Below are 26,542 nucleotides of genomic sequence, written 5' to 3'. Positions count from 1 at the left end.
CCCAAGGTTTTCATTATTATCTTGAGAAAGTATTTTTGTCCTTACAGGAAAATTACAATAGGGAATTTAGGGTTTACATCCAAACATGGTGTTGTACACCAGTTATTTAGCCCACTATTTAGGAAGCTAAAGTGGGAGGTCATGTAAATTCCCAGCCACTGAGATTGTCTGAAACATAAATAAATGAAGTAAATAAATAAATTTAGGACTTAAGAACTATTGTAAGTGTTCACCTCTAAGAAAAAATAAAAATATTTGAGTCTCTAGAACGTCTTAGCCAAAGTACTCTGCACAGACTTGTCATCATCTCATTCGAGTTGTTGCTCAGAAATTAGTAATTGTTGGTAAACCAAGGACCATCCAGCCTGTCTTGAGTGACCTTGCATCAGCATCCACGTCATCACCAGCTGCCAAATGTGGCACATTCTACAGCCCTTTATAAAGCTTGTGTCTTTCCAGGTCTGCTCTTTTTCTCCTTCAATCTCTCTCAGAGGTGACCTTTGTATATCCTTCCTCCCACAGCCAGTAAATATTTCAAGTGAGATCTGTCACATGGTGTGGCTTTATGGCATTCCTTAGCCCCATCCCCCAAGGTATTCTTCTGCTGCGGTGAAACCCTAACAGTAATGTTTTATTAAATTTGTCAGACCAGAAAGGCTTGAGTGTTATGTTTAAGGAAATGATGTGATCATATGGAAGATAGCAGATCTGAATCAATAGTGGCCATTAAGGGATATGTGCCAGAGCTTTCCATTGGTTATTCCAGAACTTTCCAGGAATTTAGCAGAGGATGCAAAACTCTAAGAAACTGATTACATACTGATTACGTTTATTACGTAGGATGCAGCTAACTGCTTTGTAAAAATGTTGTAGGGAGTATCAGACCAAATTCTAGTATGGGAAAACAGGGCTCATATAAATGGTTGCTGCTATATGGTGATTTGTTTTACTAGCAAAATCCCAGAAAAGAGGGTCCCTCTCTGTCAAGGTCAAAAGCTGTTATTGTTATGGGAGGCCCTGAGAATTGGCCAGTCAAACACAGTTTATAGTCAGCTGAGAGTCTTTATCCCATCCAGCTGGGACTACACTCAGGTATCAGGGGATCCTTGTCCAAGTGTTCAGAGTATGGAGTTTTTGAAGGGAAAAATATATTCTGTCATCTCTCTTGGCAGTGGCAGGGGGTGGTGTAGTGGGGTGGTGGCCATGGCTGCCTGCAAACAAGCAGTTTAAGAAAAGCTAAAAGGAGCAGTTACCTGGGGGTGTGGTCTGCAAGCATTTTATTTGATAAGGCATCTTGATCTTGGATTCCAAAAAAAAAAATCTAGATAATTTTCCATGGAGCTTCTCATCAAGGAGATTAAATTCTAGTGAAGCCTAAAATGGCTTCAGCAAGAATACAAGATGGAGGAACATCTACATTATCTTGCCCTGTCACATTATGGTCTCATAAATTTATCCAGCTTTTTTGACCCTCATTGATATAAAAGCAATTAGTTAGGTTTCAATTTCTGAGTTCATTGTGGAATTCCTTTTATCATGATGCATTAATAATACAGATTTTTAGATGAAATACACTTTGTAAGCTTATATCACTATTTTCAATTCATTGCTGACTGTGTAGGCACAGGATTATTCTGTTTATAAAGATCTAAGAGACTATAGTAAATAAAAACTGTGTTCTTTTTCACAACAATGCAGTATGTGCTACTGTCTTACTGAGCAGTCAGATATGGAAGCCTGTGGGAACAATATGTAAATCCAAGCAGACTGTTTACTCTGGGATCTGTTCCTGCATAGTAATCATATCAAATCCTAGCAGAACCTTCGGAATTTAAAACACGGTGGCACAACAAAGCAGAAAGAACCACAGCAAGCAGTGTAGGGTCATTGTGAAGTGCTAAATTAAAACTCGCTGTTTCTGAAAATGAGAGATTCCTATAGGTTTAAAACAACATAGAAAGATCTTTTTAATTATGACAGTGTGCTTTGGGGAACTGCTCTGGGGGGGTCATTTTGAGGTTTGTTCTCACGTACCTTTTTTTTAAAATAAATATTTTTCTAAAAGAATACATTGAAGCAGAAATTATATCCATTTTAAGAAAAATTAGTATTGAGAATTATAGGGATTGTGACTATTATTTTGTGATTTCATTAAATACACACTAGGAACTCAGGAATTCTATATTCTATATGTTTCTTCCAATTTAAAGAAAGTTTCTTTGTAATTAATTTTTGGTTGCTGACTCCAAAGCTTCTGTCTGGAGATCAGAAAGCACATTTGCTTGCCTCAAATGAAACCCCACAGTCTTCACTACAAATGTTGCTGCCTTACATTTAGTAGAATTTCTGTCAAAACATGATGTACCTTTAGAATGGAAAGTACTGGGGATAATCAGGAGTTCTACTTAGGTCTTCCCCCTGAGTTTGGGATTTAGTCCTTTATTCCAAAATAAAGAGAAGAAGACCTGTGATGGAATGCTGAGGCAACATCAAAGAGCTGAGAGGTGGGAAGTGGTCCTCTTTGATCTTTTTTTTTTTTTTTTCCTTTCAGGGCACTGGACTTTGCTACCCCTGTGTCAGTCTGCTGAATAGCTCTGCTGAAAGTTAGGAATTCTTCTGATTACAGCATAAACAAGAATCCCTTTCTCAGTCTCCCAAGGACTTTTCTCCTGTATCCAATAAGTTAAAGATAATAGGGGTGATTCCTTCTAGCTGAATCTAGTCTCAGGGAGACTCTGTATATTTATGAAGTCATCCTACCTGAGGGAATTGAGACATTTAGAGCTGTTTGAAACCACAAGTGCTATCTTTGCCTCTTCGGTGTGCCTTCACCTGTGCCAAGAAAGAGCTTCAATAAATCCTGCAGCATCAGCAGTCATGATGTTCAAAGATACTCTCCTAATCACACTGTGTCAATACGTTTCTTGAAGGCTGGTTCTGTTGTGCAGGTTTCAATTTTCCTTAAGAAAATTGACCTTGAGGTTGAAAACATGGATCAGTTGGGAAAATACTGCTAAATTTAAGGAGCTGAATAGGAATTCCCAAAACCCATGTACAAAATCAAAGCTTATCCTTAGTCCTTAATAGTTGGAGAAAACTGACTCTCTGACGCTATCAAGTTTAGCCTATCAGTGAGCTCTAGGTTCAGTAACAGACATTGTCTCCAAAGATATATTGGAGATATGCTAAGGAAGGCACATCATGATGTCAACCTCTGACCTCTATATTCAGTTGCACAAAAATTCAGTGCACCCCCATGCACACATCTACACACATGAATATGGACTTGCTCGACACACTCAAAAAGAAAAAGAAAATGACCTCAGTGTGTTAACATTCTTTCCTCCATAGCTGCACAGTTTTGGGGACAGAGGAGACTTTAGAGATATACAGTAGCCTGTTTCTCATTATTTGAGAAACAGGTCATTGTACAGGTATAGATTTTCAGAGGCAGATGGGTATATGAATGCAATATTTATTAAATTGTAGCATCTGAAAAATAGCTTAAATACTATGAGTTTTAGTTTCCTTATACATAAATGGTTCTAAGATTAACATACTCAACATGAGCTGCTCATTATTCAACATTATTCAGTGTGCACTGTTTTAACTTGCTAACTGAACTGTGTTTCAGCTCTTTGTTCTATGTGAAGAGAAGAGACCTTTCTATATCCTGGGGCAAAAACACTTTTGCTCTGGATCAATCACAACAACTCCATTCTCTTTACTATAGGTTACTTAAAGGATAAAGATGTGATACACTTCTATCCAGTGAGTTTTGAGAGGTAATCAGTGGGAGGCTTCTAAAAAGTACTTCATTTCCTGATGAAAGATCTAGTATCTCTTTTGTTACTCTATATTTATCCTGAGTGAAGTAATGTTTCTTATAACAGTACAGCCTTCCTGAGGTCATGAAAAAACATATACTGGGATAACCCAGCATATTGACATCATCAGCAGAAAGATGGGAGAAACACAGCTCATGAAGGCATCACTGATGCCTGTTTATTCAAGATTGGATGTGTCTTAACTTTTGCATCATGTGATGAAAAATGAAAACTCACTCTTAAATCTTTTGCCCACATTCTATTATTTATATTCTACCTGTTTTATTTATTTATTTATTTATTTATTTATTTATTTATTTATTTATTTATTTATTTATGCTGTGGAATAATCTTCTGTACACAATGAATATATATTACTCTCATTGGCTAATAAAAGATGATTGACCAATAGCCAGGTAAAAAGTATAGGCAGGGTGATCAGCCTGAGGACAGGGAGAAAGAAGGGCAGAGTCAGAGAGTCTAGAGGAGACTTGCAGAAGCAAAATGAATGTGCCATGCTAATAAAGGCACAGCCACATGGCAGAGCAGAGCATTAGTAAGAAATATCGGTTAATTTAAAAAGTAGGACCTAATTAGTAATAAGCTATTTGATAAGTATTCACAAATACTATAAGTCTCTGTGTGGTAATTTGAAAGCAGCTTCCAGGACAGGAAAACATTGCCTACAGTTTTTAATAATTATAAACATTTCATTACAAACATTATAGATAGAAATGAATGATAAATGTGTATCCATATATATGCATGTGTTTGTATATATATAAAATCTCCACTTGAACATAATGGTTTTCAGCAACTGTCACTCTTATTTTTATTACATTCTGAGAGTTACATTTTATTACTAGGTAGGATATTGCTGTTTAAGGTGATTTTTTTTCATAAACTGCTAATAGACCATTTTCTAAATTTTAAAATACACATTTTTAAAATGATTTACTTCATCTGAATAATTATTTTCTAAGATGTTTTATGTCTTAACTGAGAATCTGCTTGAGATTAATGTACTCTGTGTAGACAATATTAGGTATAACTGGCTAATTTATCATAATTAAATTAACTTATCCATATCTGAAAGAAAATGAACTCAGTGATAAGAGAGGTACAATGCTCATGTAAATGGTAGCCTGTTATGTTTTGTTTTTACCAGAAACAGTCATTATTTCAATAAAGCTTTAGATTTTCTTCTTAGCTCTGTTCCCTTTGGAATATTGCATACACATCAATATATAAACATATTAACATGCACTAATGCCATTTAACAGTAGGGTGATGTTCTAACATTAGGTGATGTTATATTGATACAAATGAGTGTATTTATACAATGTCAGATCCCTATAATGTCACTAGGCTATAATCTTAGGACACTACCATATAAATCTCTTCCTCTGTTGAACAAAGCAGCCCTGCTGAGTTCACGAGTATAATTCAAATACATCTGATGTTTGTTTATACATACCATTATTATCCTTTGTGAATAGTTAAGGATTAAATACTTGTATTTCCAGGATTCAGCTTCATAGCTAGGTATCTCCTGCATTTACAGTCCATTAATCATTTCTTGCCTTGATTTTATGAAATCTTAATTATTCATAATGTGTATTGTTCTTGAAAAGATATCAATTTTATTTTTCTCAAAAAAATTAAGTTCCTATAATTTGATAATCCTGTTTTTTTTAACTATACTGAAAATTTCTAGATTAAACTTCCTTAAAAGAAGCCCAAGTGGTGGTTGATAACTAGAATGTGACTAATTTTCTACAAATACTAAACAACTGGGTACTGATGTTACCAACAACATAATTATAATTAACAATAGTGATTTCATTACATAATTCATATTAATATTCAATAATCCATATTAAGCTCAACATATTAAAAGTATCTCTTCCAGATGTTTTATTCTCATTTAATGTACCCTGAAAAACCAATTGCCTTGATTTTCCTTATTTAAGAGGATCTGCAAAGTGCTCCTTTATAATGTTTGAACTTTTATCTTGAGAATAATCAGTAGTCTATGAGGAGTAGAATGCCCGAAGTTGGAATGCTCAAATGTCTGGCCAGGTAAGATTGTAGCTAGAGTTTTCCTGCCTTGCCCACAGTCAGGACAAATCTTTGTCACCCGCCAGTCCCACAGCCGCTCAGACCCAACCAAGTAAACACAGAGACTTATATTGCTTACAAACTGTATGGCCATGGCAGGCTTCTTGCTAACTGTTCTTATAGCTTAAATTAATCCATTTCCATAAATCTATACCTTGCCACGTGGCTGGTGGCTTACCAGCGTCTTCACATGCTGCTGGTCATGGCGGCGGCTGGCAGTGTCTCTCTGCCTCAGCCTTCCGCTTCCCAGAATTCTCCTCTCTCCTTGTCCCACCTACTTCCTGCCTGGCCACTGGCCAATCAGTGTTTTATTTATTGACCAATCAGAGCAATTTGACATATAGACCATCCCACAGCATAAGATGTCTATTAAGGGGTATCCAGGAGTATCTGTAGAGTGGACTTAGGAGATGAGCACAGACACTCTCTGCCATGCGTCCACTAGTTCTCTTCAGCCTGAACAAGATCTGGTAAAGTATGAGGAAGTTCATAACTTACATATACTTGTCAGATCCAAATACACAGCCTGAATCCTAAATAGGTATGTATGTGTGTGTATATATGCATGTGTATGCATATATATTGTACATATGTACAAATATACATCTAGGTAATGGTACTGGAAATATTTTGCTTTCAGAAATTACTGTCTAAGAACATCTATATCTCTTTTTCTGAAAAATGCTTTCCTGTAAGTAAAAACTATACTCCCTAAATGGATAAATGGATAAACAGGATAATATCTGGCATAAGACATTGAATCCAAAGCTTAATTTTCCTCCTCACTATGAAACCAATCAGAGAAAATTTTCTTATATCAAGTCTACTTAATGTGCTTGAATTAATGATGTCTGAGCTCAGGCCCTTCTTACAGTAATCTTCTCCACATGCCAATTTTCTCCATACTCCCTGGAGGCACCCAGCCTCACAGCCCATAGAATTAACTACCACCGTCTTAGAATGCCTACCACTGCTGACAACAGATGACTCTGTAGCAATGTATCTCTAACTTCAATGTCCATGGGAGCCACCCAAAGATCTTTTTACGATACACAGTGTGTAGGGTTAGGCTGCTGTCTGAGATTCTGCATTTTCAAAAAGGTTCCATATGTAGCCCCAGCTGCTGCTCTCTAGACCATCACAGACTGGCCAGATTTGCTTTAAGACATAGATTCACTTCACTCAAAGTCATTTTAGCTGCAACTATAACAATTATGTAGGCTGAGATTCTTACTTTAGAAATGCTTTTGAAGGAACGGATTTAGGAAGCCAGGCATGGTAGAACAGACCTTTAATCCCAGCACTGGTAAGAGGATGGCTTTCAGTGAGTTGAGGCCAGCACAGTCTACATAGCAAAAGCCAGCACTACATAGAGAAAGCATGTCTCAAAAGCCAGAAAAACAAAACAAAACAAGAACAGATGTAGTGTTATTAATACTAATGTCAACCTTGCTGAATCTAGTTTACCTGTGACATGGTCTTAGTCTCAAAATTTGACTAGGATTACAATGTGGGCTCATTCTCTGTTCTCCATGTCTCTGGATGTGCCTCTGTTATTCTCCTCATTTTGATCTTCACTTTCATAACCTGCCTGTTGTGGAAGACCTAGAGCCAGAAAATGAATAGCAACTCACCTAGATGTCTCTCATTTGGACTCAGATGATCATCTTTTGCCAAACTTTAAGTCATCTGCTGGAACTTGGCATGGTCCCTTTGGCAGGACATCCCAAATACTGATTGCCCATGCAGACACAATTAACCTAGCACCTGTCACTCCAGTCCATAGATTCCAATTCTTTCTGGCTCTTGGCTCCTTCTGCCTCCTAAACAGTCATGTCTCCAGGTGTGTGACTATTCTGTGGCCCTTAGCCCATTTTGTTTTGATCAGAATTTACCAAAGTTTCTCACACTCCACAGGTAGAAATTCTGGATCAACTCTTATTTTTCATCTCTTACCTTAGGTTGATAAATTTGTGGCAACTGGAGGTGGATACTGCTTACTCAGTTTTCACTATTATATTCTTGACTGGATTAGTATAGGGACCCCAGGGAGAGAAACATAGAGAGATGTTATATGGTTGGTAAAAGGTATGATGACACCTTTTAAATAAAAATTATATTTGACAGATTTTATCTTTCCTTGTCATTCACAAAACATCAAATAAAATTATTCACACAGACACACACATTTATATATAATCATTTAGGTCAGGCGAGAACAGGTACAACAAACCAGATGTCTATCTGATCTAATATAAAGATTGCTGAGCATCCAGAAGATGTCTCTTAATTGTAGAATTAGGTGTATTTACATGGCTGAGTATGTAGAGGTCTACTATGCTTAGTAGATCTTAAGGAATTTTCTTCAGGAAACCACAGACTTTCAAGATCTTCAGAGCTGTATATGGCTAGTTTTGTCTATTATGCTTCATAGGTGGCCTTTGTAAAGCCAATTGGAGAGCGCTTCAGCTCTTCAGCCTAAAATATAGGAAAAAACCCTCAGTGATTATAGATGTAACACACATTTCTTTTTCTTCAAAATTTTCAAGCAGAAAATGGATGCACAAAGGCTAAGAAAATACCTCTGTCATGTGTCTACTCTGGCCAAGCCTTTGTGCGTTTACCAATAGCTAAGATTTTTGCAAGAACGTTTTGTAAAAAGTTATTTTCATAATCACCTCTATAGGATTATGTGAACCCACTGAAATTAGGTGAATGTCTTAGCATTCTCCAGCTTTCAGTTGTTGGCATCTGTAATCATTCACTGGCTGGACTCATCTACCAAGCTCTTTCTTTTAATCAGCTCTGGAGTACTGGGTTTCCTTAACTTCTCTAATCTTTGATAAAGCCTTTTTTCTTTTCTAATTTCCCAGGATACATTGTAGAGTAATTATTGTGGCTCATTATGCCCATATGGTGTCAAGGAGGGCCATGCATTCCTTCTACAAAGCAGTGCATAACAAATTCCAGGGGAGACTGCAGTGTTATCTCAGTCCAGAGGAGAACAAAATATGTGCTTTTTTTCTATTTTCATGGTAGAAAAGATGTGGCATGGTGAGTTGCAAGTGACTATTTGCTGCTCTAACATTCTAACTGATTTTAAATTTTCATATGCTGTTATGAAATATAAATTAATAATTATAATGTTTAAAAAAACCCACTTCTGTATTCAGAAATGAAACTTTGCTTTTATATTCCAATATCAATAGCAACATTTTTCATTTATTATGGAGAAACTTAAACCTTAGAGGTGAGGCTTGGTTTTCTTCTACTCATTAATGGGAAGGAAAATTGTAATGATTCAGGCATAGAAAGCTGACTTTTCTTTAAAAAAAGAGTCAACATAGATGTCACATGTACATGTAAACACATGTATATACATGCATGTGCACTTCCACACACTACCACATACACCTATGCACGTGGAATCTCATGTGTATACACCTCCCTATGCACATAGATGGAAAACACAGGATTAGAGACAAGTGGGTGGGAGGAAGGGAGAAAGAGAGAGAGAGAAGATCATGGATAAAATATGCCCAACATACTGGACACACTCAACTTCAAATCCAGAGGCACAGGATCACTTTGCTGTCCTGTCTGGCTTCTCTTACATGGCCATGGTATTCAAGCCATGAGAACATTCCTCATCTTTGTCAACAGAAGCAGCCATATCAAAGGTGGTAGAGTTTCAGGGACATGCCATCAGCTGTCTTTCACTGGTTGCCTCAGAAGTTCTTTGTGAAGGTCACCCATTGGTTCACACATTTGTGAAAGTCTTGAAGAAGGAAGTTCCACCGGGCTATGGTCACGTGACCACCGGAAAAAGCAGCTCACTTGTCTTCTTCCTCAGTAGTAGTCTGGGAGATAGTTTGTCGTTTTTCATTTGTTTGTTTTTGTACTTTCTTTGTATTGATAGGAAGCAATGAAATTTAGAACTGTTAGAAAACATATGAATGTTTTTGACCAGGCATTGCTGCATGGTCCTCACTGGATAGACATTTTCTATGCAGGGAGCTGGCTTTGAACTCCTACAGTTCCACTTGCCTTCCAAGTACTTAGATTAAAGGTGTGAGCTACCATGTCCCATAAGCCCTGGATTCTTTCCACAGTAGGAAAATAAATAAATAAATAAATAAAGGATAAATAATTAAGTAAATATGTCAACCACTCAGGAAGACATTAACCTGTGAAAATAAAAATCATATTTGGTGCCCATACTCCTATAAGTGAAAGGAGCCATCCTCCATGAGATGATTATTAAGATCATATTATACAAGATCATTAAAGTCAAAATCACAGAATTTTCTTTTTCTTTCTTTTTTTTTTTTTTTTTTTTTTTTTTTTTTTTTTTTTTTTTAGTTTTTTGAGACAGGGTTTCTCTGTGTAGCTTTGCACCTTTCCTGGAACTCACTCTGTAGACCAGGCTGGCCTCGAACTCACAAAGATCCACCTGCCTCTGCCTCCTGAGTGCTGGGATTAAAGGCATGCGCCACCACCACCTGGCTAAGAAAAACATTCTTGATGGCTACATCTCACCTGACAATTATGCTAAATACCTTGGGGAATGACATTGAAGTCATTTTCATAATATTTATGTGCAATATTTATGTACTGTCAGAGGTACGAGAAAGATTTTCTAAAGCATTGAGTTCTAAGTGAAGGGGAAGACATATCCTGTAAATTAAGTTAATCAAACCCAAGGCATCAGTTTTGGGTTATACTTACCACATTCACAAAGAAAATTCTCCTCAAACTGGTGGAATTAGATTACTTTGGAATTCTCTCCCTAACTTTGAATAGTCAGTAATTCCTTTCTTTGCTTCTTTGGCTTTTACAGAGAGGTTCACTAAAGTCTCAACTGATATAATTATTGGCTCAGATTGTTAGTGATCTAGGCCAGATGGCTGTGGGTTTCCAAAGTCTCAGTTGCTTGTGGTGGCTTTCAGAGTTTGTCTATAGGGTTTGGGGATCAGCAATTTGAAAGGGTTGCAAACTTGTAAAATGGTGTTATTCATGGGGGCAGAGTGTTCATCAGTGTGACCCAGCAATAAATGCATTCATTACGGGCATTCCTATTCTGCACAATTTGCCACACAGCACTGGTTTCAGGAGGGGGGAAAAAGACAAGGGCTTATAAAATGCTTTTGAATGCCTAAAATGAAGGAGAGTTCTTGCTGGGACTCTTGCGATTTCTTCTTTGAGAAGAACCTACTCGGTGACTTTAGCTGAGTTCTGCTGAGAGTAAGCAAAGTGGAAAAATTGGAAAATTACTTTTTTAAAAATGTGTTTCTGGGGGGCAAAATAGAGTGGGAGAAAATAAATGGAAAATAAGTTACATGGAGATTCTGTGAAGCAGGGAATATTCAAGTAGAAGCTGGCTGAGGAATAATGCAAAGGGTGGGGGAGGGTGAGCAAGAATGGAGCTACAGTGATAAACTTAAAAGGAGCCGCAGAGCAGAAGGAACATCATAAATAATCATATTTTCAAATAAGAATACCATATCAACTCTGTGACCTGGATACAGCACCAACCTCCTGAGATATTTCCAGCACTCTGATGCACACAAAATGCAATTTTCAGCTCAGGCATTTTATTTCTCTGTGTAAACAACCTTTGGGTTTTTTTAAAATACATATCTGGAAACTGTTTTCATAAATAATGTATGTATTATAAAAATTTGACTTGTAAACTATTGAGTCCATGTCCCCTCAGTACTCATTGTGAAAACTCACTGTGGATAGGTATTACTATATTGGCACAATTCGCTAAGGGAAAGCTACCAATTTTAGCCAAGATAATAGGATTTTTTTTAAGTGCAAGACAAAGAAATATCAGAAACAATTTTGCTCAAACTAAAGAGAGGGCTGAAATAAGGTAGAATTACTTTGTTAATTAGTTCCAAATTCTGAGGTGTTTCTTTAAATCTTGCTAATTAAGAGAAATCAGGAGTGCAAGATAGCCGCTTTCTTATCTTCAAAGAGTAAAGATGAAAGAACACAGAAAATGAAACCTCTCCACTTGGGCTGTTCTTTAAAACAGAGCTCCAAGAAAATCGGCTTGTGTGCTCCTTGGAGGAGAAAAGACCCAAGTATTTGCCGAGGGGGAGGGGAAGGTGCATAATTAGAAGCAAGTTTTCCCATTTTATTAAATTCCTCCACTGACAAAATACAACTGGAGGTATGTTAAGTGAAACCAGCATTTAAGGAACCCCGAAAAACAGATGATTACATGTTTGTGGCATAAGAAAAGGGCAATTAAGAAAGCAAGAACTACTTAATGTGCCATATAAATACAGACGACCAGAAGTTGATTTAAAGTTTTTTTCTTGCTTTCTTTTCCTCTTTCTTTCCCTGTCTTTTTCTTTTCTTTCTTTCTTCTTTTTTTTCTCCTTTCCTGATGTAATTTGTCTTCCCTTTGTCGCGGCACGCTTGGAGAAAGTGGATGGAGGATGGAGGAGGGGCGGGGAGGGTTGAACCCCACCCCCGGCCTCGCTCCCGCGTCCCCCCGCTGGTCCCCAGCCCGCGCCCGCCACCCTCCCGCTCCCACCCTCCACGCGCGCCCTCCCTCGCTCCGGTGACTCCAGCAGCTTCGGATTTGGAAGCTCACTGATTGGCTGGAAGCGATTCAACACACGCCAGGCAAAGAGCTTTGTCTGAGTTGAAGTGAAGTTGTAGAGATTTTCAGACTGGAGTCAGCAATCACGGGTGTTTAGTCTGCAGTCGAGCAGAGAAAGGGAAAGGGGGAAAAAGAAATCAAGACTCGCCCGGGAAAGACACACTGCAGACTCCGCCAGCACCCTGCAATAGATGGGGACGGAGTCCACGCGGGGAGCCAGGCTGAGGTGACACGCGGCTCCCAGCCGGGAGGATTGGCGGCACCCCCACCAGGAGAGGACTTCACGCTCCTGTCCGGAAGTCGCCACACGGTGTGTATGAAAACTGAAGTTTGTGAGCTGTTGATTGCTGTGTGATTAAGAGTCGCCTTCAAGTCGCAGGGACCTGATGTGGCGTAGAGCTCTGAGTGGCGGGGAGGAAGTTGCAGGGATTGCTTGGTTGTTGTAACTCGCCTTGGGAAGGGAATCTAGGAACTGACCAATGCACCAAATGAATACTAAAATGCACTTTAGATTCGCACTTGCACTTCTGATGGCGTTTTTCAGCCTCGATGTCCTGGGTAAGAATCTGAAATACAGGATTTATGAGGAGCAGAGGGTCGGGTCGGTAATCGCTAGACTATCAGAAGATGTGGCTGACGTTTTATTGAAGCTGCCGAACCCTTCTGCCGTTCGTTTTCGAGCCATGCCAAGGGGGAATTCGCCTCTCCTGGTGGTAAATGAGAATACCGGGGAAATCAGCATCGGGGCTAAAATTGACCGCGAGCAACTATGCCAGAAAAACTTAAACTGTTCTATAGAGTTTGATGTGCTCACTCTGCCGACCGAGCATTTGCAGCTGTTCCATATTGAAGTGGACGTGCTGGACATTAATGACAATTCCCCCCAGTTCTCAAGACCCGTCATTCCCATTGAGATATCGGAGAGTGCCGCGGTCGGGACTCGCATCCCGCTGGACAGTGCGTTCGATCCAGATGTTGGGGAAAATTCCCTCCACACCTACTCGCTCTCTGACAATGATTTTTTCAGTATTGAAGTGCGGACCAGGACAGACGGGGCCAAGTACGCTGAACTCATAGTGGTGAGGGAGTTGGATCGCGAGCTGAAGGCGAGCTACGAACTTCAGCTCACGGCCTCCGACATGGGAGTGCCCCAGAGGTCTGGCTCCTCCATTCTGAAAATAAGCATTTCGGATTCCAATGACAACAGCCCTGTATTCGAGCAGCCCTCTTACACAATACAACTCTTAGAAAACTCCCCAGTTGGAACCTTGCTCCTGGATCTAAATGCCACCGATCCAGATGAGGGCGCTAATGGGAAAATTGTATATTCTTTCAGCAGTCATGTGTCTCCCAAAATTATAGAGACTTTTAAAATTGACTCAGAAAGAGGACATTTGACTCTTTTCAAGCCAGTGGATTATGAAGTCACCAAGTCCTATGAGATTGATGTCCAAGCGCAAGATTTGGGTCCCAATTCCATTCCTGCTCATTGCAAAATTATAATTAAGGTTGTGGATGTCAATGATAATAAGCCTGAAATTAGCATAAACCTCATGTCACCTGGAAAAGAAGAAATATCTTATGTTTTTGAAGGGGATCCCATTGATACATTTGTTGCTATCGTCAGGGTTCAAGACAAGGATTCTGGGCTGAATGGAGAAATAATCTGTAGGCTTCATGGGCATGGGCATTTTAAACTTCAGAAGACATATGAAAACAACTACTTAATCTTGACCAATGCCACGCTGGATAGAGAAAAGAGATCTGAGTATAGTTTGACTGTGATTGCTGAGGACAAGGGGACACCCAGCCTCTCTTCAGTAAAACATTTTACTGTTCAAATCAATGACATCAATGACAATCCACCTCGCTTCCAGAGGAGCCGATATGAATTTGTCATCTCCGAGAATAACTCTCCAGGGGCATATATCACCACAGTGACAGCCACAGATCCAGATCTTGGTGAAAATGGACATGTGACATACACCATTTTGGAGAGTTTTGTCTTGGGAAGTTCCATTACCACGTATGTAACCATTGACCCATCGAATGGCGCCATCTATGCCCTCAGGATCTTTGACCATGAAGAAGTGAGTCAGATCACTTTTGTGGTGGAGGCAAGGGATGGAGGGAGTCAGAAGCAGCTTGTAAGCAACACCACAGTTGTTCTGACCATCATCGACGAGAATGACAACATCCCTGTGGTTATAGGGCCTGCAATGCACAATAATACTGCAGAGATCTCCATCCCCAAGGGAGCTGAAAGTGGCTTTCATGTCACAAGAATAAGGGCAGTTGACAGAGACTCTGGTGCAAATGCTGAACTCAGCTGCTCCATAGTAGCAGGGAATGAGGAGAACATCTTCATCATGGACCCCAGGTCATGTGATATTCACACCAATGTCAGCATGGAATCCATTCCCTCCACTGAATGGGCACTCTCAGTTATCATCCAGGACAAAGGCAACCCTCCTCTGCACACCAAAGTCCTTCTGAAGTGCATGATCTTTGACTATGCAGAATCTGTGACAAGCACAGCCATGACCTCTGTGAGCCATGCATCCTTGGATGTGTCCATGATCATAATTATTTCCTTAGGAGCAATTTGTGCAGTGTTATTGGTTATTATGGTACTCTTTGCAACGAGGTGTAATCGAGAAAAGAAAGACACCAGATCCTACAACTGCAGGGTGGCAGAATCCACTTACCAGCATCACCCCAAAAGGCCATCCAGGCAGATTCACAAAGGAGACATTACACTGGTGCCCACCATCAACGGCACACTGCCCATCAGATCTCATCACAGATCCTCTCCATCTTCATCTCCAACCTTGGAAAGGGGACAAATGGGCAGCCGCCAGAGTCACAACAGTCACCAGTCACTCAACAGTTTGGTGACCATCTCATCCAACCACGTGCCAGAGAATTTCTCATTAGAACTCACCCACGCCACTCCCGCTGTTGAGGTAAGATCATAAACTACATCACCTGCTAATGCCAGCTGTTAGTGTTCAGGGGTTGAGCAGTAATCACACCTTTAAGACTGTCATTGATAAGTGACACTATTCAGTTCCAGTAAGACTCAAGTCACAGTGTGTACCTATCTCAAGGGCTCACTTTGTCATACTCTTCTTTTTTTTTTTTTAAATAAATAATTCACTTGCATGTAATATGTGTGATGTCAGATAATAAATATGAAGTTCACACTGGACTCTGTAATCAGAGTCCCTTCACTTCTCAGAATAAGATGCTGGGAAGTAAAAAAACAAAACAAAACAAAATCTCTCCTGAAAACAACAACAACAACATTCTAGGCCTTCATAATCTCATTTCAATGCATGCTGTTTTTGTACAACTTTGCAGTTTTCTGGCATTGTTTTAACTAGCTAAGTCAACAGCGTAGTATTTTACTGGATCTTTTTGAGTATTTTTGTTTTGAAGTCTGACCATTTTATCTGAACTATAAAAGAAGGCAGTTATTTAAAAGGAAATGGTTCAAGAATGAGCAACTCAGCTGTGTTTTGAGGTTATCCAACTCTCCCTGCAATATATTTTAGCTGTGCTTCCTGGCTGACTGCACTTTCTGCACGGTCTAGCATATGTAAATCACTGACATACAGAAATTGTGAGCTTAGCATGTAATAACAAGCCTGTCCTTTTCCCTTGCTTGATTCACGTGAATGCATGAGGGTTTGTTTTTTTAATTCCCCCTTCAGAAATCAGTTCTGTCTCTTTGGTTTCCAGCAGGTCTCCCAGCTTCTCTCCATGCTTCATCAGGGGCAGTATCAGCCAAGGCCAAGTTTTCGAGGAAACAAATATTCCAGGAGCTATAGGTATGAATTATCCTTTGTGTTAGCTGTTAAGTCTCAAGTAGCTTAAATGCTGAAGAGTAAAATTGTGTTGTTTGGTTTCACTGATCTTTCTAGATATGCCCTTCAAGACATGGATAAGTTTAGCTTGAAAGACAGTGGCCGTGGGGACAGTGAAGCAGGAGACAGTGACTACGATTTGGGGCGAGATTCTCCAATTGATAGGCTGCTGGGCGAAGGATTCAGTGACCTCTTCCTCACAGATGGAAGAATTCCAGCAGGTAAGAGGGGAAATGATAGCTAAACCTTCATTTTCACAGCTACCACAACACCAGGATGATGGACAGCTTCTCCCAGGCGCCTATTGCTGCTGTCTTTATCCTTCGCACTAAAGCAGGTGTCGTGTGTACACTATGAACAGTGAACAAGCATAAGACACTTTACATTTTCTCATCTCACAATCCACAATAAGCAACTGGTAGAGAAGGAAAAATATGGGGGCTTAATAGAAAAAGGAAGGGGTGAGAACACGGAAGGAACCCCACGGCTCCCCTTCTCTTTCTGTCTACCCAGCAGAGTGCCATAGGGCACTCCTTAGCACTCCAGAAAATTACTGGGTGGCTGTTTGTATTCAGACAGCCTGTTTGGTGAACAGTGGTGAACTGGACTATAATTTGGAGGCTGCATTTCCTGTGATGGGAACCAGCTCACAAAATCAGAGACTAAAATACACTGGAAAGGGTATACTTTAGGCACTAAAAATAGGTGGAAGAATGTACCTTTGTAGGTGGTGAGTGAATCATATTTCATGCCACTTTTCATTTCGACTCTGTACAGCAACAGAGGAGGAAAACAAACCCAGAGGGGAGATTTATAAAGCACACAGCCAGGTGGAGGAGATGCTATTAAGTTTTGAACCAATTTTTCCTTTGTGACTCTTACCTCTAATTGTGCAGTAGGAACTCTGATCCAAGTCAGCAAATACTGAGAGCATCAGTAGCTGTCCTGTTGCTAAAGGCTGTGTAGTAAGAAATCAACCCTTAGGAGAACAGAAGTTTTCCTCTGACTATCCATATGTCTAAATTTATTGACTGTCGATTAAATGACTGTCATTTGACAATATACACAGAGAAAAAGAACAATAGTTTACCCCCATCTTACTTCTTTCTAGCATGAAATTTTCTTTGTAAGAATAAAGGAGTGTAGAAAATACAAGAGAGTTTACCAGAAATTTGGGGAAATCCAATAAATGGAATTTTAGCTCTCGTGAACTATAGGAGTCATGGTAGCACTAGCTAATCAGCTGCAGGAGTCCTTACCAGCTGTGTTCCAGGGTATCCTCTGGGTCCATATGGAGTCTTTTGCCTGCCTTGTCTCGCTCCAGGCTTTGACAGTGGAATTAGCTATGTGGTGGTTGTTGACTTTGTTTGCATTTCAGTGAATAAGCCCTTATCATTTTGAAAATGTTGATGTTATGCTCATTGAAGTTAGTTATGGTGGTGGCAGTGACACTAGTGTATTTTCAGCTTTGAAAACTGGAAGCTTATAAAGGTTATAATAACACACCCCAGGCAGGCAGACTGTGCCTGGTGTGGATGAGATGGTGAGATCTGAATCAATTCCCACACCAACAACCACTAATCTATGACTTATTTAAATAACAAATGTTTCCTTTTTAAATAAAATGCCTAGCTTGTTTATCCTCTCTCTCCCCTCTTTCCCCTCTTTCTGTGAGTATGTGTGTGCATGCACACACACACACATACATGTATATGTGTCTGCCCATGTGTGCCTATGTAGGGGCAAAAGACAGTGGACGTCTTCCTCTATTCTCTTTGCCTTGTTGCCTTGAGAGAGGATGTCTCCTTGAGAAACTCATGGATACAGCAAGCCAGTTGACCAGCAAGCTTCCAGGACACTGTTTCTGCCCCCTAAAGCCAGGGTGACAGGCACAGGCAGCCATATCCGGCTTGTACCTGGGTGCTGGAGAGTCAGTTCTTTCTGCTCGCACAGCAGTGCTCTTACCCACTGACCCATCTCCCTAAACCCTTATTTGCTTTTATATCCAGAAGGCCTTTCTGCAAACACTAAATGTTGCATGTTCAGTTATATGATTACAAGGATAAATACTTTATCTCTGGCTAGAGAGATGTATAGGAACAATGTCTAGTTGCATTGAGGCCTACTGTGTGCATGACAGCCTATATTTGCACAGTCACCCATGGGATCTATTAGTTTAAATTTATAGATTCTTTAGACTGATTTGAAAACAAATCACTGAAGTATCTAAAAGAACATATATCCCCAAAGATCCCATGCCCCAAGACAATTAGTTTTTTTTTTTTTCCTGGCTTATATAAGGGTGTAGCTGGTTCAGTTTCCATGATTCTCTGATACTATGATGCTGACAGGGCCCACTAGAATAGCAGAATTTCCCAAATTAGATTATTTAATAAACAAGAACACATGGGCATAACATCAATATTGCAGCGGATATTTTAAAATGCTTGGGGTTCATGTATTGGAATTTTAATCTATTATGGCAACAAAATGGAGAATAAAAAATAGACTATTCTAGAAAAAATAACCTTGCCATTTGTGGACCTAAAAAACATCTGATGTCTCTTTAAATTCCAAAATCATACAATTTGAGTAGTTAGCTGTTAGTATATTATTTATTCACTCATTCATTAATTCATGCATTCATTGCTTGCAGTTCTGGCAACTGAACCCAGAACACCACACACATGAAAAGTATGCTGCTCTCTTTGCAATGCTTCTCATCTGCGTTTTCTTTTAGAAAAAAAAAAAAACAGAGTCATGTCATCTTTCCCTCTTCCCTATATTCCCAAAGTTACCATCGTTCCATATGTTCATGGCAGAAGAATTATCTAGTATTGAAGTAAATAATGATAGCAATAAATGTTAAAGAACAAAGAGATTGGGTTAAGTGTAGGTAGGCAAAGACAAACTCTAGAAAACTGCCAATCTTGTTTATTAAGTATCTCCATCAATACATTATTGTCCAAAATTATAGACTTTGTGTGGTGTGTGTATTGTGTGTGTTGTGTGTGTGTGTGTACATATATGTGTGCTTCTTATCAATTATGTCATAGGAGACACATTCCTGCCTCAGTTGCTTCCTGCTTCTACATGGGAATGAGCTATTCTCAAGTTACAGAGGACTGGGAAATGAGCAGTGATTGATGTTGCTGCCATTATGTTCATGTTTTGCCAGCACAGATTGCAATGCATACTGAATGTCTACAGAGATAACAGTCTTTTAGTCATGAGCATCATTGAGGTGACACTGTGTCAACATTCTAGATTCCTACTCATTCCGGCAACTTCTGCAGGCATGTTAGGTTGTAAAACTAGTGGTTTGCGAAAGTATTTACTCAGGAAATACCCTGAGTAGAGAAAAATGTTGGTCCACATCTGAATCTTATTAACAGATCAGCACAATTTTCTAAAGTATGTGTATTTTTAGGACTTAAGTGTCTCATTCCAACTGTTCTTCTGCATTGATTTGTGTACAAATATAGATTGCATTGCACGGCATGGCTTGCCAGCAGGGTCATTTCTGGTCCTTCATTCTTCCAATTCCCACACAAATGTAGTTTTTTCAAGCAGCTAAACAAACATGCATTTTTGTCTGTTGGCTCATGTTTGATGGCTCTTTTCCTTCTTCGTCATTCAACTTTGAACCCCAACACAAAGCACGTGAGTCCAAAGCCTCCATGGTCCCAGTAGATATTGTTGCACACAGATGGTCTGTACAGGCTCCCCTGCCTAGTCTTTCTCTACTTTCCATGATTGTGTCTGTTCTACTCTTCATCATCATTCATCTGTGAGTACTTCAAATACTCATTTGTCATTATTCTACTCTGCTATCCTAGTAGGTGTCTTCTCTGGCTCTTGGCCTTCCTCCCATTGCTGTTTTACTGATATCCCAAGTCTTGTGGCTCTTCCCACTGTCAAATCTTTACTCTGTATAGTTTTCACAACCTTTTCAGAACATTTTAACTCACATTCCTTTTTATTCCTTTTTTTTTTTTTTTTGGCTCAGAGTCAATCTCTGACTCTCGTTGCTCAGCAACACTGAGTGCAACTATTATCTTTGTATTCAGAGTCCAATGAAATGCACTCTCGGCCTAATCTCAATTTCGTCAATTTTGAATCCTTTGCAACAGGCAGAAAGGCTTCTCTTCCTACAGTACACCAATCCTTTGTACACACTGCCCTTCCTACATGAAAAGCTGCCTTTTCCTCACTTTGTGTACCTAATGCTGCTCACCTGTTTTTTTTCAACTTTGCTCTGTCTTTTGAGATACCAGCATTCATATCCACTCCTTTTCCTTTCTTAACACATCTTGTGCATCATCTCATTTGCACTTTACCTGGATGTCTATAATATCATTTGTTATATGTGGCTTAGAACTAGATTGTAGTCCTTTTGGCAACCAGGTGCTGAAACGGCCCAGATTTGATGGGATCTTCAAGGAAAACCTACTACACACTCCATAGCTAATGGCTTGATTGAAGCTCTCTCTTATATTCATTGCACTGCTTTCCACCCTACTTGTAAAGTACAGGACACTAATAAAATCCAGTCATGCAGTGGCACAGAAGAGCTTCTGTTTCTGTCTGCCCCTATCACCATAAAAAGTATCACCGGAGAGAGTTTTCGAATATTCCCAAGAATAGCAGACAAGATGGCCATTGCTTGGCTTCTCTTGATCCTTGCATATGGGATAGAGCATGTTCAGCACTGAGCCACACACACACTGTCAAGTCATTCAATCTCAAATGTTAGGGGTGAGATTAGAACATCCATAACAATGATCATACTTTCCTCTGCTCCTCTCACCTCCCCCCCTTTCCTTTAGGTGTTCCCCTTTTCTTTTCCTTGGCCTCATTTTTGCTATCCTTTCTGTTAGTCTGCCTTCATAATTTCTCCTTTTTTCCATTTTCATTAGCATGTGTGTGGTGTACATTTGAGTCCATGTATGTTTGCATGTATGTAGGTATATATGTGTGATGTGTGTGCCTGTATGTGGGTACCCATGCATATAGAGTCCTGTGATAATACCTGCAATCATCCTCAATAGCTTCCATCCTATTCAGTGAGGCAGGACTTTGCAATTGAACCTAGAGTTCCTGGATGTCGATAGTCTAGCTAGCCAGCTTATTCTGGGGAAACCTTGTCTCCACTGTCCAAGGCAGGAGTTACAGTTGGACCACAACATCTATTTGGCATGTCTATGGTTTCTGAGGATCCTAAATCCAGTCCTTGTAATTGTGAAGCAAGTGCTCTAACCACTGACAAATCTCTCCAGCCCTCCTTTACATTTTAAGTCAATTAATTAGTACATAATTAAATTCTTACTTATCTATTGTGTTATAAATGCCATTAATTGCTTAACAATCATTCCTGAGATGTTTGGACTAGTCATGTGGGTCATGCTATTCTATTGTTTTGTTGCCTACAAGCTCATCATGTTCAGGTTTTGAGAAAACTTCCATATGGTCAAGATCCTTAGAATTTCAGGTAATTTTTTTCTTCTTATTAAAGGAATTCAAAGCCAAATGGAGCAGTGCAGCAGAGAAATTCTTCCCAATCCTAAAAGCCCAGAGTTGAGGGCTAGAACAATAGCAGGTCTGTTCTCCTTCCTTCCATCAGGATGGGAGGCAGACAATACACATAGGTCTTGTTTCCATGTTCAGAGACTCTGAAGACAAATCAGGGGCTGGAACATCACCACTGTGATAGTTCCCTGCTGAGGAAACCTACATGCTGTTGATATCAGTTGCCTTTTACCTTTTCCTGTTTTCTCCACTGGATGGATTAAAACAAGAGTTGACAAACACTTCCATGTAGCATAATACGTGAAGTTGATCATCTAAACCTTTGTTTTTATTTACATCACCCTTGTTTGTTCAGTTGAATCTTTCTTCACAGCATAATGACACAATCAGTCCTCTAAGAACAAAGGATCCCGGACATGATTCTTAGATTCTTACAGTTTTCCCAGTGTTTTTTCATGCTTTAAAATTTTTGGATTCATATAACGAAGCCCTTCTCTTACAGCACTTGTTTTCTTTTTATTCCTCAATATTTCCCTTTTTCTATTAAGAATAGAGGTCCAGAGGAAGCTAAAGACCAGAATTAGCATGGAGGTCCGTGATAAAGAGCAGTGACTTCCACATATAAAGATCATTATTTATCCCTTCCTGCCTACTTTTCATCCAGAAACAATCGTGACCACAATCTCTATACAGCTCTTTACCGGCCTGTAGAAAAGGTATTATGCACACAGTAGGTCATGTGTTTCCCCTAGCAAGCACTGTGGCATGTCATAATTTCAGCAGTGGCAAAAGTGGAAATCTGCTCTCAGCAGCTACATCTATAGAATCAGTGCCAAACATATCCCCATGGCTAGCATCAGTCCTGTTTTCTTTCGTATTTGAGGGTTACTTTCCACTTTCTGAAATTCTGTCCTTTGTCTTAAAATGTAAATATATTGAAAAGACCAAGTTTTCTCTGAAACAAGTGGTTGTTCTATGGAATATATATATATATATATATATATATATATATATATATATATATATATATATATATATATATATAACATATCTCAGTTTTTATACATTTTAGCTGCTCTAATTACTGAATTTAGTGATCCTCCTCTTTATTTTTCTGCTTTTCTCATTTGTAGTATTTTCTAGGAATTCGGCCACTCAAATCCCACTAAGTAACTGAAACATATGGGAGAATTTAGAATGTACTTTTCATATTCTTCAGCTTTTGATGACTTTTTCATGTAATTAAATATTAATGTGTTTCAAACCTTGAAATAAAGGCCTTATAACAGGACAACTCAGGATACCTAAGGTGGTAATTAAGAACACCTAGCATTGGTATTTTAATTACTAGGTCAGTAAATAATGTATAAAATCCCTAAGAGAGACTGATAAGGACAATAGAGAACTAATATTCTAAGTGCCTCCACTGAAATAAAAAAGCAGGTCCAGAGCCCTTATTATCAAGAAAGCTAGTGAAAGATACATTGGAGAGGTTACCTGGTGTTATTCCAATTAAAGATCTCACCTTAAAGTCTATTTTTTGCTGTTGTCGTTATATACCTTATGTTCATCCTTTGTTTGATCACCCAAGCCTTGGCCTTTTTGGGTGTTCATGTATAAATGAAAAGCAATATCCGGTCTGTTCTCCTATCTTCCATTGGGATGGGAAGCAGACAATATGCATGCGCAGGTCTCGTTTCCATGTTCAAATAATATGTATAAATTATGTATAAATAATGATCTGATTTCTTATGCTCACAGCAGACTACTAAAAATGATATTCCCTTCCTTTAAATAAATGGAGGAATACAGAGTGACACCTGGTCCATAAAGGCAACATACAATTGAAAAGTAACTGTAGTCTATCTAATATGTCTAATAATAGGCTAGCATCATGACAATAGGGCAAACCTTCTCTTTCTACTCTTAAAAACAAAATGACACTCCCCAGGGCTTTGAGTGATGCCGTGTATAATAACACACCCTCCTTGCTTTGTTTATTTTCAGCAATGAGGCTGTGCACAGAGGAGTGCAGAGTCCTGGGCCACTCTGACCAGTGCTGGATGCCGCCGCTGCCCTCACCATCCTCTGACTACAGAAGCAACATGTTCATCCCCGGAGAAGAATTTCCAGCTCAGCCTCAGCAGCAGCTCTCACATCAGGGCCTCGATGATGACAGCCAGCCTGCAGAATCTGGGGAGAAAAAAAAGAGCTTTTCCACCTTTGGGAAGGACTCCCCCAGTGACGAGGACTCGGGGGATTCCAGCACATCATCTCTGCTCTCAGAAATGAGCAGTGTGTTCCAGCGCCTCCTCCCTGCATCTCTAGATACCTTTTCTGAATGCAATGAAGTGGACCGGTCCAACTCCCTGGAACGTCGGAAGGGTCAAGCGCAGGCCAAAACTGGGAGCTACCCACAAGGGGTTGCGGCCTGGGCAGCCAGCACACATTTTCAGAACCCCACCAGCAGCTCTGGGACCCCTCTGGGGACTCACTCCAGCGTGCAGCCTTCTTCCAAGTGGCTGCCAGCCATGGAGGAGATCCCTGAAAACTATGAGGAAGATGATTTTGACAATGTGCTCAACCATCTTAGTGATGGGAAACACGAACTCATGGATGCCAGCGAGCTGGTGGCTGAGATCAACAAACTGCTTCAAGACGTCCGCCAGAGCTAGAGGACTTTAGCTGAGCCTTTGTGTTTCCATGTGTGTGGAATTAGGGGACAGGGAAAACCCTGAAAAAAACTGGCGTTGCCAAATAGTTGCATTTATCATAAATGTGTCTGTGTATATTGAATATTAAATACTGTATTTTCGTATGTACACGATGCAAGTGTGATTATTTTAATCTGTATTTTAAAAATACATTTGTATCTTATATTTATGTGTAATTTAACAGACAAATTTTATTTTTTTACTCCCATGACAAACATGTTTTTCCCAATCATACAGAAACTAGCCACTATTTGAATCTATATCCTTTTCAACCAAAGGTATTGCTTAGATTAGTTAAGTTGGGGCAGAATTATTATGCTGTATGAACAACCCCATTAATGCATTAGGTAATTCTTAGTTTCATTAAGCAGTGCAACTTCCTTTTCAATATTTAAAAAAAAAATTAAGCATCGTTAGAAACATTAAACAATTTTAAGATTACTATTCTCACTGCTTTCTGTTAGCTATGATAGATCACTTCTTCCAGCAAATTGGAGGAATGGCTTAAACTTATTTTAGACCTAGAAGCATCCTAAGGTGTTTATGGGAAGGAAACGACATGGGAATTCTTCACAGCCATGATGTGTTCATCCATGTTGTCTGTCAGTGGCTCCTGTAATTGTAGGGCATCACACTGGCTTGGTCATGAGAATATTCTTCCAGTAGAAAAATGTGTACTTATAATTTAAACTAAACCATGCATCTGATTTGATACTTGCTATATGAAAGATGATCTAATGAAGTGAAATCTGTACTTTAAATGAATAGCATTATGTATTCCACCAGCGTAGAGTGTTAATAGACAAAGACAGATATGTCAATACTCTGCCCCACCCCTCCCAGGGTAGTAAACATAATTGATTTATCTGAGACTCCTATTTGAATCTCTCCCTCTCTTCTCATAATACTTGAACATTTGTATCAATTGTATTGTCTTTTTTGGCTATAATCATTCACCTTTAGCTTTTGTCTCTTGTGCATGCTTTCATGGTTTTGCTTGTATTTTTAGCATATGAACATTTATAAAGTCATGTTTTGTTTAATGCAATTTTGTTTGATCTATCGTGTGACAAATGAAACCTTTATTTATTGTGCTGTTATCTTCTGTGCGGAATGCTTTGGTACGCAAGATTCTTATTATGACTATTATCATTTATGTTCAAGCTTCTATGAATGTTATTTCTATTAATACACTATCTTGATTGTATTCTCCTGAAAATTTTACTGTCAGTGAAAATAAAAGGAAAATTAAAGCAAAGCTAAGAAATTGTCTGCAAGTCAACCCCCTGCTCTGATGTTTTAAGTGCTTTGTGTGCTTAAAACTCTCCCTGAGGGGGGATTCAGCATTGGGCATCAAATGACAGAAAGGGAATAGCCAAGTGGCTTGACAACCAACAAAAACACACTGGGAGGGAAATGAGACAGAGACCAGTCAGGGGAATGAAAGTAATTGATTGGATTTCTTCTGTATTATGTGATATAAATGTATTTGGAGTGTAAACATATATTAACAGCTTACATATTGCTCAAGTTACAGAAACCTCAGAATGCGTCCGACTGAGTTGAACAGAAAGAAACAATGAGAGCCTCACAAGCTTTCCAATGGGCTAGAAATAAGATATTTTGAACAATGTGAAATAAATAAAACACAACATTTCCACACAAGGCATTCCATGTCTCCAACCTCTGGGTTCTCCTGGCTTCTCTGGTTAATCTTGCTTCCCATGTCTACCCATTAAGGGAATATTAGCGCATGATCTCAGGTTATTTCTCATATTCCTTTCTCAAGTAATATTTAAATGAATACTAGGATGTCATGTGCATTTACAATGGTCTAACATTTGTGGTTGATATATGTGTACC

The 26,542-nt window shown here is 39.3% G+C and overlaps 1 protein-coding gene across 2 annotated transcripts; it reads left to right on the top strand.

The window, feature by feature from the left end:
* The first annotated feature begins 12,606 nt into the window (after window positions 1-12,606).
* Window positions 12,607-25,912, top strand: Pcdh18 (protocadherin 18). Of its 2 annotated transcripts, none has more exons than XM_006977602.4 (4): window positions 12,607-15,533; window positions 16,312-16,400; window positions 16,494-16,657; window positions 23,973-25,912. In XM_006977602.4, exons 1-4 carry the CDS (start codon window positions 13,047-13,049, stop codon window positions 24,638-24,640), a joined length of 3,408 nt encoding a protein of 1,135 aa, XP_006977664.1. In that variant the 5' UTR covers window positions 12,607-13,046; the 3' UTR covers window positions 24,641-25,912. The 2 variants fall into 2 exon arrangements, with proteins under 2 accessions (XP_006977664.1, XP_006977663.1); XM_006977601.3 differs by having other exon boundaries at window positions 12,617-15,533; window positions 16,315-16,400.
* The last annotated feature ends 630 nt before the right edge of the window (window positions 25,913-26,542 follow it).

Source organism: Peromyscus maniculatus, chromosome 6, assembly GCF_049852395.1.
Source record: "Peromyscus maniculatus bairdii isolate BWxNUB_F1_BW_parent chromosome 6, HU_Pman_BW_mat_3.1, whole genome shotgun sequence".
Lineage (NCBI taxonomy): Eukaryota > Metazoa > Chordata > Mammalia > Rodentia > Cricetidae > Peromyscus > Peromyscus maniculatus.
This window is presented reverse-complemented; position numbering and strand designations above follow the sequence as displayed.